This window comes from Rhipicephalus microplus, chromosome X (assembly GCF_043290135.1).
Source record: "Rhipicephalus microplus isolate Deutch F79 chromosome X, USDA_Rmic, whole genome shotgun sequence".
Taxonomy (NCBI): Eukaryota; Metazoa; Arthropoda; class Arachnida; order Ixodida; family Ixodidae; genus Rhipicephalus; species Rhipicephalus microplus.
In genome coordinates, this window is record NC_134710.1 from 160,879,959 (window position 1) to 160,895,390 (window position 15,432).

Consider the following 15,432-nt stretch of genomic DNA (forward strand, 5'->3'; position numbering starts at 1 on the left):
GTTCTAGCTCCGAATGTATAGTTCATTTATTTGTTTCTCTTATTTCTATAATCAGTGCAGCCGCACATCCCAACACTGTAAGCGTTTTTTTAAGCAGATTAAGGGAAGAACGATGCATGATTTAGAAGCAAAGGCTGGTGAATAGAGAAATAAACAAAAGTACGATACAGGAAGGTTAACCTAGAAGAACTGGTTTGCCAGCCTGTAGATGCAGGGGTGGGGAAATAAGGGTCGGTAAAAGGATAGAGATAGAGAGATATAAAATAAATTAAAACAAAAATACACATGCACATACATGCAGGGCGTTCTAATCACAGTCGTTTGGAGAGGTCGGTTGAACTCAAGAAGCACAGTAGCGCCTTGACAACCTTCTTCTGAGACATAAAGTCTGGTCGGTAGCGTAGGATTATTTCTTTCAAAAAAGTCTGGTTGTCCAGTTTGTCTAGTATTGCGAGCAGTATTGTGGGTATTCGACAAAACATGCCAAGTTGTTTCATCACTGCGCAGTGGTCAAATGCTGCAGTGTCGGCCATTCCTATGCGGAATGCGTACGCATTGGTAAATGTGACACCCAACCACAACTTGCACAGCATGCATAGTAGCGTCTCCTCAGCGAAGTTCTGGAGGAATTAGAAAAATGAGAGTTGGGTCCGGGGTATATAATCGTGCGTGCGCGACATGTGGCTCGTTCCATTGCGACGTGGTGCGCTCTCGAGCAAGAATGACGAGTTTCCGTTCAGCGTCAGTTCTGGAGAGCGGAACTGATATTTCATTGCGTTCAGTGGCCAGTGAAAGGCCAGTGAAATTTTCCACAAGCTTTAGCACCTCTCGGGAAATGTCCATTAATAGTAAGGAACAAGAAGAAGAGTTTGAGAAGCTCATCACATATGAAGAAAGTTCTTGATAACTAAGCCAGTTTTCGGGAGATGTGACCGCTGGCGTTAAGAAATAGCCTGGCTCAATGGTGTTGACCAATATTTGCGACGACTCAAGGGGATGTCAACAGAAGGGTACTGTTCTGCATTTACACTACATGGACTTAATCTGCGCCTGAAAGTATGTTCTTCCTATATACCGAGCGGTGAGAAACAATCTTACCAGCGTCAATCAACTCTGCGTGCACTTTCTTTCTTTCTTTCTTTCTTTCTTTCTTTCTTTCTTTCTTTCTTTCTTTCTTTCTTTCTTTCTTTCTTTCTTTCTTTCTTTCTTTCTTTCTTTCTTTCTTTCTTTCTTTCTTTCTTTCTTTCTTTCTTTCTTTCTTCCTTTCTTTCTTTCTTTCTTTCTTTCTTTCTTTCTTTCTTGTGGACTTTCTGCACGGCATACAACTTGGCTGGTCCTACGATTGCGTCTATGATTGCCCAGGCCCTCAGAATAAGTGTGCCATATATAGACACAAAGTTTCCTTCATATTAGACCTTGAACGACAACTTTGGCCTTGGATATGTGGAATCGGGTACATGCCACCGGGACACATACGCGTCCAGTCTTTGCCAGTCACCCAAAGTGAGTGTACCACAGCAACACAAAGAGCGTGCAAACTGAAACCTATTAAATCGGCGCCTTTTCTGCCTTGTCCCCGACGCTTGACATTCAACATTATTTGCTCGCCCCGTACGTCACGTGGTCTCCGTGGGCCAGTTGTGCCTACGTGCGAACGTTGTCAGTGAACGTTTAGTGTAGTGGTTGCGTAATAACGAACTGAAGCGTCCTGTAACTTGTGCCGAAGGAATGAAAGTTCAGGAGAGGAGTCTCGCTGAAGACGCTTGAAACAGTCCAACGCGAAATGCGAATATGAAGCTTTCTTTTTTAAAGAGCCAAATTTTGTTTAACTGTAACTGAGAAAAATGAACTTTCTTTGCTGCTGACAATATGGTCGATCCTGCTCAAACAACTTTTTGCCATTATGTTCTTCTTCCCTGAATACCACAAATCTATATTGTGTCTAAAATATTCATAGCCCAATATCGTCAGTATCGGGGAGCAAAGCTTTTATTTGGCTCACATAGATTGAAACATTTAATTTGGGCATGAAATAACTCGTAAAATAGGTGGGAAAAGATTCGAATGTAAGGTACAGCAATATTTCGCGATAGAATTAACATCGTTCCTGTGCTTTCTTCATGCCGTGCTTCGTCGCGTGGACGTAATGACAATTTCTAGACTTGAAAAACGAGTGGCCTTTTCTGGCAAAAGGTGCACTATTTCGGGCTGTCATCACCATTTACTTATTTTTAGCATATATTGAAGGCCTTTCCAGTTCGTTTTATGACATGCAGTTCCGGATCTTTTTTTCTTCTTCTTTCGGGAATCGATCGATGCACAATATCTTCATTTCAAGTGCATTTTATTTCCAGTATACCGTGGAGGAGCGAACGGGGCACATGATACAGTGGGGCTAAACTCGACAAGAATGACTAAGAAGAAAAAAAAGTAAAAAAGTTGGCCTCCTACTTTTTATGATCGAGTTTTGTCATTAAACATCCTGTGCTTCAGTAAGTGCCACCTTGCCCTACAAAAACCTATTTGTCGAACGTAAACACCATAACGAAACAACTATAGGAGACAAACGAGACATTTTGGGTGAGACCTTGTTGGTTGTTTTGGTCACAATTGTTGGTGCAGTGCTGGTTTAATGAATGTGTCTCAGTTTGATTAAAAGAGTTGGAGCATTCAGCTCATTTTTTATTAGTAGCTGCCTTTTTGAGTTCATGTTACAATAAGAAATTGCCTTATTTTGGTTAGAACTGTTCTAGAAGTTGAAGATGCTTAGGCGTACTTTACATCCCAATAAAATTTAGCCTAGTTTTGGTTTCCGCATTTGGCCCCTCAAAAAAAATCCTCATATATATTCATGCGGACACGAATTATGCAGCTCGAAAACTTACCCTGAAATTTTTGTCAACGTCACGTAGACAGACCGTGCAGTCTTTTAATAGACATGCGCACCAACGTAAGCTACAACATAAGTAAATCCAAGCGTAAACATTGCTTATAGCTTTACCGGGCATAGAGTCGAACGCCTGCGTTGAATTGGCCCACTTTCCCCGCATAATTTCATTAAGAGACTTTTACATTTCATGATTTTTTTAGAGGCGAAGCTCTTTACGCTGTGGCTCAGTCCCTCCACCGTAGCCACGCCTTCTCACAATGTTCACTAGATGGCACTGGGCTGTTGCAGTACCTGAGGTGATCACTAGATGGCGTGGGCGCGCGGGGCCTGCGATTTAGTTTGATAGGAGTTTGATAGAATGGCGGGCGGGCGGGCGGGCGGACGGACGGGGTGACGGACAGCCAGACGGACGGACAGACAGACAGACAGACAGACAGACAGACAGACAGACAGACAGACAGACAGACAGACAGACATATGGACAGACGGACGGACAGACGGACGGACGGAATAATGGACGGACGGCTGAGCTGAGAGCCCGCGAAACTTCACCCCACTCATCATCATTCACTCCGTGGATATGCTGTGAATTTTTTTTTGCATCTCTGTCCAGCCGTTTCGCTGAAGCAGTTGGACTCCTGCACCTTGGCACGATATTACTTCCCGCCTACATATACTGGCCCGATATACCTACATATACTTGTATACTGGTCCAAGCGACATCACAGCAATTAATTGAAAGGGTGCACGACCTTACATGAATAATAGATGAATAGGTCCTGTTACGTATATATCTTGCTTGCTGTGAAAAGGTTGAGGTTTACATTACCTCGACTACTCCGTTTCCACGTTCTTCATGTGTACGCCATAATAGACAAAGTGATGATTATTGGATGGCTAAGTTTGTGCGATGGTCCACAGAATATGTGTTCCTTCTTAAGGCGTTGCCGTCTCCTTTCATTGAACATTCGAAGAATGGCAAAAAACAACTGCGACAATGCGGGCCCGTATTAACAAAAAAACGCCTTATGCTAAATGTTTTTGTAAAAAAATCTTTCAACCGATCACTATGCGCGGCATATCATTAGTGAAGCCGGCTGACGAATGAGAAAGTGCACTTACGGAAGAGAAGTTTTGTGAATTCGCGTTTTTTTGTTTTTTAGTGGTTGTTGCCTTTTTAATATTGCTGTAATTATTATGTTAGGCAATGGGACATCTGTGTCTGTGGAATTTAGCGACGCTTCCTTTACTGCAGTCGGAGAGGGTTCACGATTCTTATCATTGTTATCTGCGTTAGAGCAGACGGGCCTGTGCGACGTTTCCTTCAGTGAACCAGAACTTCCTGGATCTCCGGAAGCAGGCCGGACGGAAGTCTCAGCACACTATTCGTGTACCTGACGTGAGTGTCAGGTAAATCTATTCCCGGAGCCGGCAGCAGGAGTTCACAAAGAAGCTGGACGTCTGTGCCGGATACGAGCTGAAAACTCTTCGAGAAAAAAGAAGACAGTCTTTTCGGTGGACCTGCTCGACAGTTTCTGTTTTCGAATGCATTCATCTGTACCTCTACGCGGAGTAACGTAAGGTTCACTCGTATTGAAGACCGGATGCTGTCTCTGCTTTCCATATTGCGAATTTTAAGAACGGTGTAATATATTTTAATTTTGCATTTGATGTACCCTTCTTGACACGTGAAATACGACAAATTATGAACGTAAAGAACATTCGAATTGTTTCGCCCGGGATAATCGCATCGTAAGCAGCGCAAATTGGCTAGTACTGACCAAAACATAGCGGTACTATATCGCATTACGCGACGTTCTACATAGAGCGACGTTAATAAAATCAACAGATAATGAATCCGAGGAAAGTATAGGAAATGTTAATTTACTGGGTTTTAAGCATACTGCAGTAATTGTGATACAGGTGTGAAAAACGTAAAGTGGACGAAATGATAACACGCCCCCGACAAGGACACAACCTATACATGTTATACCTTTATTATCTGCTGGTTTTCATTAACGTTATGTGTAACAAAGAACCAAGCCCTGCCAATTAATATCCTTCATTCTGCATAAATCATGAATGTATGACATATATTTATGAATATATTAGTTTCGAAGTGAGCCATGACTGGCCTGCTGCCTGCATGATAAGGCTGTTACAGGGGCTAGTTGATACGCCTTCATGTTTTTATGCGCGGTGAGGTAAGACATGGACCAGGAAATGAGAAACAACAAAGAGGTACGCGTATCATTCCGTGTTGTTTCTGGCTTCTTCGGTCCGTGACGTACAAGACAGCGGGTCAAAACATGATGCCTGGATAATGTTGTGGTCGTCCACGAGTCGTCAGTACCAGTTATAATGTACCACTTAAGCGCGCGAACTATATTGTGGACACGAGCCCCGTTTCCCAAATATAATCCGTAGGATACAGAGGTTCCGAAAAAGGTAACCTGTGAATAATCATAGGAAACACTGTTGTAGTAGGTTGAAATACATCATTGACCCCCCCCCCCCTTTCTTAAAAAAATGAAGAGAACAAAGATAAACAAAGGACAAAATTCACACTAGTTCCTTTTCGTAAGTGCGTCGTCGCATTATTCATCCAGCTTCACTAGTAATATGTTCATTGAACAAATCGGCCCAGTAAGCAACATTGCTGACAGGTCGTGGGATCGAATCTCGGCTGCGGCGGCTGCATTTCCGATGGAGGCGGAAATGTAGGCCCGTGTGCTCCGATTTGGGTGCACGTTAATGAACCCCAGGTGGTCAAAATTTCCGGAGCCCTCCACTATGGCGTCTCTCATAATCATATGGTGGTTTTGAGACGTTAAACCCGACATATCAATCAAGCAACATTGCTAAAACACGGGAACATTTTATTTGCAAAATATCCGGCTGTAGCTAGGAATTTCAAGGTGTGACTGGAATATTAATGAGATCAAACAAACAAGGATGCCAAGGAAAGTATATAGAAAGGTATTAGAAGCAATTGTAATGTAAATATGAAGAAAGAAAAGTAAATGAAGATATAACCCAAACTAGCCGTCATGACTACTGGGGGCGCTGACCTACCCTCCCACGTTTAATTCCCTTATGTACCCCATAAAGTGGATAGGGGGATAGCTGCCGTGGTAGCTGAGTTGGTAGAGTATCGGACGCATTATTTGAAGGTCGCTGGTTCGGTCCACTTGTCTTTCTTCAATAAACAATTGTATCGGGACAGTTGGTATGAATCCTTCTTGGTAGAAAGCGCAGCAACTATTACGCGCTTTTGTTGTGTGTTCCGTGTAATAATTGCTGCGCTTACTACCAAGATGGTTGCTTCAATAGTTACATTACAATTACTTCTGATAACATCCCCTATACTTTTCTCAATTGGCGTGATGTTTTGTTAGATCTCGTTATAAATAATATTATGGGGGGTTTCACGTCCAAAAACCACCATATGGTCACGAGAGACGCCATAATGGAAGGCTCCGAAAATTTAGACCACCTAGGGTTCTTTATCGTGCACCCAAGTCTGAGCACAAGGGCCTACAACAATCCCGCCTTCATCGAAAATGCAGCCGCTGCAGCCGGTATTCGAACCCGCGACCTGCGGGAGTCTCTTTGCTATTTTGTCTGACAAAGAAAACGAGCCCTTAAGTATACACTTTTTTATTCAACAGGTGCTTGGGTAATTTGAAATAAAAAATGAAGAAAAAAAACACCATACACAACAGTGAGTACTGGTTGGACGAAACAATGATAATAATAATAATACTTTATTCTGGCATGTGTACACAACAGTTACATGCCACCGAGATGAGGCAAAAGGAAACAGGCGAAACTGTTTTTTGACTAGGCCTACATCCCGGCTTGTGAACAAAAAAAAAACAAAAAAAACAAGGAGTGAAACTTGCTCGTGTAAACAGTTTCGAGAGCAAAAAAAAAACAAAAACAAAAACAAGTACAGCGGTGAGAAAAGCGAAAAACATCCAGCACAGCACAATTCATCAGCATCATTGTAGAGAAGTCATGGAATTTCAAGCAATTTCGCTATAGAAGTACGAAAACCTATAAAAACCATTTCCCCTATAAAAACAGTCACTTTTACTAACAATGAACAATGAAGAAGCATTCATGGGTGTGCTATGGTTGTTGGCTGCCAGTGGGCATTTCATTTCGAAGCAGCATACAGACAGAAACACATGATTGTATTCCATGCGTGCGCACATCTGAATAAGCTTGACATTGCTAGCGGAGTTCACGAAGACAAGCACCGAAACGACATGATCGATGGACGTAATGTCAAGAGAACCGGCTGGTAGAAAACAAATCTCACACACACAAAAAACACAGCAAGGTTAAGTTTAGCTTCCGGGTACAATCATCTTCGCCAATGATATGTATATACTGTATTTGCTCATCATCATTGACCCCCGACGCGCGTTCTTGCGATTCGCTCTGTGCAAGACTCGGTAATGCCCCGTCAGTTTACTGGTTTAGGGGATAGCTTTAGTAGACTGGAAACGTAGCTTTATTTTTGCTTATTTTTAAAAAGTATACACACTGTGTAGAAAGTGTAAAAGTCGGTACTCGATGCACCTTCATTCGCCCAGAATGACGCACACGTACAGATGGCAGTGTAGGTTGTATAAACTTGAGCGATGCAAAAAGAAGAAAAAAAATGAAACTATACAGAGGCGGTAGTGGAAGTACTGTTGCTCAAGCAGCGACATGGAGGGCGCACACATTCCAGCCGGCGTGCGTTAAGCGGTGGTGTTTCACACCAGGCGATCGCGTCTGTAATCCGAAACACGGCTTCGAGCTCGGCTTCACGAATTCCTGGCGTTCACGTGTTGCGCACCGCTCTGCCGCACGCACCCACTATAAAGCCATTCGCTCCGGGTTCTACTCGACGATTCGCCCTGTCCCGGAGGCCGAAATCCGAGAGTGGTCCTCATTCCGCTGCGTTTCTCTGATCGGCTGAGGAGCCGTTGGCCCTCTGGATGCGCTTCGATGTGGCAGGCGGTGCGTCTGCCTGAACCTATTACTATAATGTTCACCTCGCGAATGAGCCGTTGTGCCGAAGTGTTTGTATAGTCTATACTTAATATAATGGTGTGGTCGGCTTCACACAATCAGCCGAGGCGAAATAAGTGAAGCTAATGTCGCGGAACAACATACCGTAATCTACCAGTGAAATTGCTACTACACTATTTTTTTAGTCGCGATCGACCAGAGTGGTGGCGCCTTTCTGCAATGAATCTGTCATTCGTTGCAGAAAGAATGAAAGAGCAAACCGCAATAAGAGTTGCGTAATGTTGAGAGAAAGATAAAGCAAATCGCTAACCATGTTTATGAGCGCCGATTTATGTGTTAGGAAAACGCGCACAGCGTACTGGCAAAGCCAGTAGCCGTATTCACTAAAAGTATGCCCCCTCACCAACAATCGTATATCTTGCATGCGAAGACATTCACACGACAACGCTTCATCAACGACCTACAGCTAAAGCACTTTAGTTCTTTTGCAATGCCATTTAATATCATTTCGCACAAAAGGTGCCGTGTGAAATCAGCATAAAAAGAAGAGAACGTTTTTGGAACCGAATAAAATATCTATAAATCATGTTTCGTATGGCGGCGCTAGCGAGAGAAGATCCTTTCTGCTTAAAAGGAAAGCTCATGCAAGCTCGTTTCGGGGTCATACCTCGGAAAGGCCTCATTCGCGTGACGTCAATGCGAAAGCACAACTCCTCTTACTAGAAACAGTGATTACAATTTTTACAACTCGGTTTTGTAATTTTATTTATTTTTTCTCACTATATATCCGCCTCTATGAGGCACTCATTTTTGCTCTCTTTTGTGCGTCTGACGCAAGGGGCCAGTGAACCACACTTGCATGTAATAGAAAGCGAGAGAAATTTAATCTTCAAGTGTCTGGAAACCCAAGTGGCGAAAGCCTTGCAGCAGACAGAATGAAATGGACCGTTCAGACGATCGGGCACCCGATATACGGCGCAGCATGTCATGTGTACAAGTTTCATTTAGCGGGTGTGTTTTTGTTGTCCGGTACACCGTATGACGATCCAGTCTATAAGTGCAGAGCAAGAAACGGTCGGGTTAGCGACTGTTAGCATCGAGTGATCTCTCTCCTGCCTTCGTGAAAAGAAAACTGCGTGTAGGACGAGGGGGCTGAAGCTTCAAGTGTATCGCGTGCTGTTAGAAAAAAAAAAGAGCACTGCTAGATGATTAAAAAATTACCTTGAAGTCAATTTGACAAAGCTTTGCTTGCACGATTTGTTTGTCGTTTGCGTGCACCTACGCCATTCTTTCAGCGTTTCTCTGAGAGCACCTTTTGCGATAATCCATATAGTTTAGCCGTGGAAGGTGGTCTAACAGACGGGGGTGGGGGCGCCGGATTCACGAAGGTTTTACTTCGTAAGCACTCTTAGCAACTGCAGCCTATCGCAAATGTCCAGCAGCCGGATTGTCTGGAATTTGATCGTGGAAACAATCTTGGTGCACAGACCTGTGGTTCATACCGGCCCAATTTATTCTTTCGAAAGACTTAACCAATCCGCCGTCCATGGTATGACGGGAAGCGGGTGGGCCGCATGCGTCAGCAGTCGAGGCACCGAAGGGTGGTGGAAGGCACGCCCTAATAGTAGCGGGTATTGATTTCAACCACCGCGGCCGGCTGTGCGTGTCGACGAGACATTGTTCGCGTGGCGCGTATCCGTCGGCGCTGTGCAGGGCGGACGTTTCCGTGCCTCGCCGACGGTGCTGATCGCTCGCGTGACGCGCTCAGGGGTGCGCGAACTTGCGAACGCACGTGCATGTGAGCGGGCACACAAACGCTTTCACCCATTTCCAGGGCACCGCTATTCTTTCTTCCTTAACTCCAGACACATCCAGAACCCGAAAGTAGGGCACTGGGGGGGGGGGGGGGGGCAAAGGAGACAACTTTCTTCAGTCCTATGGCACTGTTTGTTTAAGCTTCGGGTTCTGGCCGGAATCGGGCTCCTGCGGGAGTCTCGGCAAACTCCGGACTCGTTAGGCGCGCTCGTAGGCGGTGTTGCCCTCAATCGAGTCGACGAGGCTATACATCTGCAACTTTGACAGGCCCTTAAATGGAGTGGGCAAAAGAAGGTTTGAACGCGAGAAGAAGGTAATCACGTCTCTCAAGCTGTGCTAAATTTGGTGCACGCTAGTGTTGGCAACACTGAAATAGAAAAAGAGCCTTACGTTTATGACGGCACTAGAATAAGTGCTTCTCAGCCTGAAAAACAACATGGGGCTTATGTTACTTTCTGTCTTCAAGATCTTTGCTGTCATCAACACGGGTCTTTGCTGATCTTTGATCTTTGCTGTCATTACTTTTTCGAAAACATTGTCACTGATATTTTCAAAAAAATTCAAAAGTAATGTGGCTTGGGGACTGTTTAATTGATCCCCAGGAAAATAGGCGTCCTAACAATTTTTTGCAAGAAAGTTAACGCCTACTAAACTATTTTTTGCCTAAGTAACGTTGCTGTACAAATATAAACATTGACAAGCCTACTTTCGTAACAATTTTTTCATACGTAAGTAAAACTGCCACCATTGTTAATAAATAACTCTTTACAAGCCTCAAGAAACGTTGTATTGATTGAAGCACGAGTCTTCTTTCTCTATATCTTCCCACCTAACAGCAATGGTAATGGAAATTACAATGCTAGAGGGATAACAAAAGCTCTGAATTTTCTTCTAGCATCCGCTTGTGAGAGAAGAACTGGGCTTCTCTGTGGACTATAGTTCATTTAGCCTATGCCAATACGGGCTGTTTTGTTGTAATAGGCCGGCAGTGTCAAAAATATCCGATCATGTCACCTATCCCGTAATTTGAATCTTCGAGTATGCAATCGGGACTGCTCCGAAGAGACATGACCTTTTTTGTGCGAATTGACGAGTTCGGCGTGGCCTTCACCAATGACTGTGCTTTCCGCAAAGGAATAGCCTACACCACAACCTGTGACCACTTCAATGAAAGGGCCATATTCTGTGCTAGTGTCTCTAGTAATTTGGACGCTAACTTACCGCTGTGCTCAGCGAATCGGATGATCGCCCTCTATTGAAGGAAACAACCCTGTATCATATTCCTGACTTCATATACGATCAGGAGACCACGCAAACGTCCTTGTAGTTTTTATTCACTATATAGCATCAGCAAACGCTTACAGTGCCATTATTTCCTCATTTATACTTCGTTATAATGTTTTCCTATGTGCAGAGTAACAAACTGAAAGCGTGCCTCTAATTAGCATCAATAAGTTTCTAAAAAAACGTCTCTACCACCCAAGCTAGTCACGCTTCGAGCTAGATGCAGAGGATCCTACGCAAATGCCCTTGCGAAGAAACACTGCTTGGGGAAAGTTTTCAAATTCAATACGAGCAATACCACGAAGGGAAATGCCACAGTATATAGAAATGAGTCGTATTTAAGAGTAGGAAGAAAAAAAAAATATGCAAGGGGACACGCATCATGTGAACGTGATGCGCCCCTGGGCTTCTGTACATTGGAAACGGTAATGAGGAACATGATATGTATTGTAATCTTCTCTATAACTAGGTGGTGACAGACAGCCGCTTATCCTGCTTGATATAATCAGGCCTTATACATCTACTGATGGGAGAAAGATAGATAGATAGATAGATAGATAGATAGATAGATAGATAGATAGATAGATAGATAGATAGATAGATAGATAGATAGATAGATAGATAGATAGATAGATAGATAGATAGATTTGCGGAGCCCTCCACTACGGTGTCTCTCATAATCATATAGTGGTTTTGGGACGGTAAACTCAACATAGGAATCAAATAAAAATAGATAGATAGATAGATCGCTGTTCGAACACTTACCCAACATCTAATTTTATACTTATTGCCGTACATTGTGTTCTATCTAGTCGCATTTGTAGTATTATGAAGGATTCATTGATAATTGGATTTTAACGTTCCGAAACCACCATATAATTATGAGGAGGGCTCCAGAAACTTAGACCACCTCGGTTTCTTTAACGAGCAGCCAAAGCTGAGCACACGGGCCTACAGCATTTTCGCCCCATCGAAAATGCAGCCGCCGCAGCCTGGATTAAATCCCACGACCTGCGGGTCAGCAGCCGAGTATTTTAGCCACTAGACCACCGCGGCGGTGGCAGTATTATGTATGGGTAAATAAACAGACTTTACCATATTGAAGTATCTTTGATTTTATGCTGTGTGCTTGCCATACACAAGTCGAATACTTTCTGCCTTAATTCACGCGCACGATTTTTCTTGCACGTCTGTCGTCTTTTGCTGCGCCGCAGTTCTATAAAAGTGACCTGTACTAGCCCCGCAACGCGTTTTATTGCTCAATGACGCTGTGCTTCTTGTCGGTGCACATGAATGGCAATGCTCTTCAAGCAGTGCTTGGGCGTTGCTTTTATCTCACGGTTTGATCAAGTTTTATCATCATCCTGATCACCATGCTCTCGTATGCGTTCAATCGTGGCGCATGCTCTAACCTCGTGCAGCTTCCTGGCCGTGTCGTGGATGGATATGATGTGAGTGATGTTGTTGGCCTGTAGTTGCTCGGGGTCCTTGGAGTCTCGGAAGTTGCCGATGTACACCCCCGGCAGCACCTGCGAGAGAACGCGCACAGCGCATCATCTCTATGATGGTAATTCATTCTAATTCTTGCTTCTATCATTATCAATGGTAGTAGTATTGTTGGGCTCATACTGACGCTAGTTTCAACCTTTGTAGAAACCGGACGGAAAGCCACGTTGTCTGGTCCCTTGCTGTGCCAACCATCCGCAACGGCTCATTGGTTATGGCGTTCTGCTACACAGGACGCGGGCAGCGGTTTCGATTTTCCGCGCAGCCGCGTCAGCCTCGTTCCGGCTGGAACCGGATTCGAAAATATCCGTGCGTCGCGTAATTTTACGCGCTCTTTAAAGAACCTCCGATGACTTAACATCTAAACACTGCGTTAGAGCTAAGATTTTAGTGCTTTTGATACAAATAATTACTCTTCTGGAAACGGCGGAACATGCAGTATTGACGCATACGAATCTTGTTAAATCCAGTGCACCGTGACTCGTCCGTTGCCTTGTCTCGTGCATATGACTTTCTTTTCACAGACTGTTCTTTTTAAAGTTTAGTTAAAAAAAGGGAGCCCCCTTTCTTGAAATTTGGAGTTACGAAGAAAGCCGATGTCAAGTGAGACAAAGGACGTGGTGCTCTTTTTGTGAATGATACTTATTGATAATTTATTGGGAATGCATCAATCGAGTAAGAAAAAAGAAAGCCTATCCTTTTTGGTGGAGCTTATGTGATGAGAAAGTAAATGCTCCAAAACACATGACAAACGATGGAAAGGCCAATGAAGTGAATACGCTGCCGTCCGCTGCATACAGCGCAGTCGTCCGTGTAGCGCGAGGCGACCGTAAACGTGCTTTAAAGCGAACGAGGCACGCATGTCAATACTCGTGTAGGCTCGAGTGATGGCGTTACTGCTCTGTTGTTATTGCATGATGCTTCGAAGTTCGAAGGCGCGTTCTCACGTTGGAGTTAAGAAAAAGCAAAAAAACAAGAGAGAGATTCATGTCCGGGTAGAAAAATGAGTAGAAAATGACAGAAACCGCACTTCCGCGCTCTTTCGCTCTGGTAGCTTCGGGATGACTCCGTGCCGGATCCGGTCTGCCTATCAATACTGCCGAAAATGGAAAGTACACATATTTCGTCTCGTGTTGACGTGCATCGAAAGAGCCGATAGACGTGCTCGTAAACACGCGAGGAGTGACGACGTGCCATCTAGAACGTAAGCAGCCGACTGGCGTTTAAAAGTGCGGCAGTAATAATAATAACAAAAAGAGAGTATGAGAATTCGAAACTTTCTCAACCGCTTTTCATTTTGAAAAAAAAAAAGTGGCCTCGTTCTGACAGGCCCCCATTAAAACAGAGGATAACAACTTCTATACTGTCTTTTTTGTTTTTAATAAAATAACAACTGTCTAATTACTTTCTCGCAGTTTGCCCAAATATTAGTTTCTTTGCAAATACGTTGAGTCCTGGAGTAAAAGAAAAAGAAAAGGTACATTTTTTTTTGAAGGATTCAGTTTTTTTCTTCTTTCTCCACTTCCTCATTGGCATAGTTCCGTAACGTTTAGCGCGTTAGCAAGGCTTAGAGCGCTCTTCCGAAATGAACCTCGTGACTTTCTATTAAGAATAACCAGGACCAGGGAGGGGTTAACTTTCGCGCTTCATACCGCGACTCGACATGGCCCTGGCAGCGAGTGCGCTGATCTCACCTTGTTCATGCCATTACCCATGTTGGTTGAAGCAGGGCCCTCCGTGGCTTCATGGTGCAGGGGTTCTCAGCTGCGGTCCGCTGCAGCCCGACCGGACTCTCCAGCGGGCGTGGCCGGGATCTGCAGCGAAATAACGAGGCCGCCATTAGGCCCGCTGAATGCACTGTCGGCCTAACGCAGAACGCTTTTCAGACGCCGAGTCCGTCTGTGATGGCTCTTCGCTGTAGTGGGCGCTGTCGTTTTCAAACGCGCGGTAATTAACCCGTCGACGCCTGCGCTTGGTTCGCTCACGGGGCTCCGCGCGAGATGAGACGCCGGTTATGATGTTGTCGGGGATGTTTTTCGCGAAAAAATAATAGCGAACGCTTCGCCGTCTCTCCGTGAATGCACATCCCACGGGCCAACGCGGTGTTATGCGGAGCACGTTATTAACCGGTGAAAAATGCTTCCATAAACAAGGTCTGAAATAGTAGCCTCGTAGACTGCACATCATTCTGGCGCTTGCAGCGTCCCACTGAGAAGGGAGGATAAAAAGATGTGACATGCCCAGGTTGTATACGGCCGAAGTGAGATATAACTGTGCTTGCGTCCTGAACGAAACGGCCGTTGTTGCCGCCAACAAGGCCTTTGTTTTGCTCTAGAGGAGCCATGTCGTTGGATTCTGTGTTCTAAGCTTTTCTTTTTTCTTTTCCCTTTCTTTCTTTCTTTCTTTCTTTCTTTCTTTCTTTCTTTCTTTCTTTCTTTCTTTCTTTCTTTCTTTCTTTCTTTCTTTCTTTCTTTCTCGCACACATCGGCTGTTGGTAACGACTTTAATGACGAGTTCACTTTTGCGAAGTTATTAGCGTCTCAAGAGTGTTATCTACCGAAATCGCTGGCAGCTCGCTGCTGTCCTGCCCACATAAAGTGTAGCACAATGTAATAACGCAGCGCACGTATTTTATAATTTGCCGGCGACCCGTTTTTACATAATAAATCCCAGCTCAAATCAACATTCAGCTTGGTGTGTTTAGCCATAGATTAGTACAACGAAAAGTTTCTCTCTTGGACAACTAACGAGCGAATGCGCAAAAGTAACAAACTATATATCGTTCTCCATCGGATCAATGGATAGGCAGCCCCAATACAGGTTGCCTCCCCCAGCGTGTGTAATTGATGGCCGATAAAATGTATACGCTGCGTAGTGCTTACTCGTTCCTGTATATAATGTGCGGACGG

The 15,432-nt window shown here is 44.3% G+C and overlaps 1 protein-coding gene across 1 annotated transcript in view; it reads right to left on the bottom strand.

The window, feature by feature from the left end:
- Positions 1-15,432, bottom strand: part of LOC119175517 (dual specificity protein phosphatase 22) — a 95,990-nt gene that overhangs the window by 55,774 nt on the left and 24,784 nt on the right. Inside the window, exons 2-3 of the mRNA XM_037426440.2 lie at positions 14,218-14,337; positions 12,430-12,546 (exon numbers count right to left, since the gene is read on the bottom strand). Of these exons, the coding sequence (XP_037282337.1) occupies positions 12,430-12,546; positions 14,218-14,238 (138 nt within the window). The 5' untranslated portion in view covers positions 14,239-14,337. The remainder of the gene's footprint in view (positions 1-12,429; positions 12,547-14,217; positions 14,338-15,432) is intronic.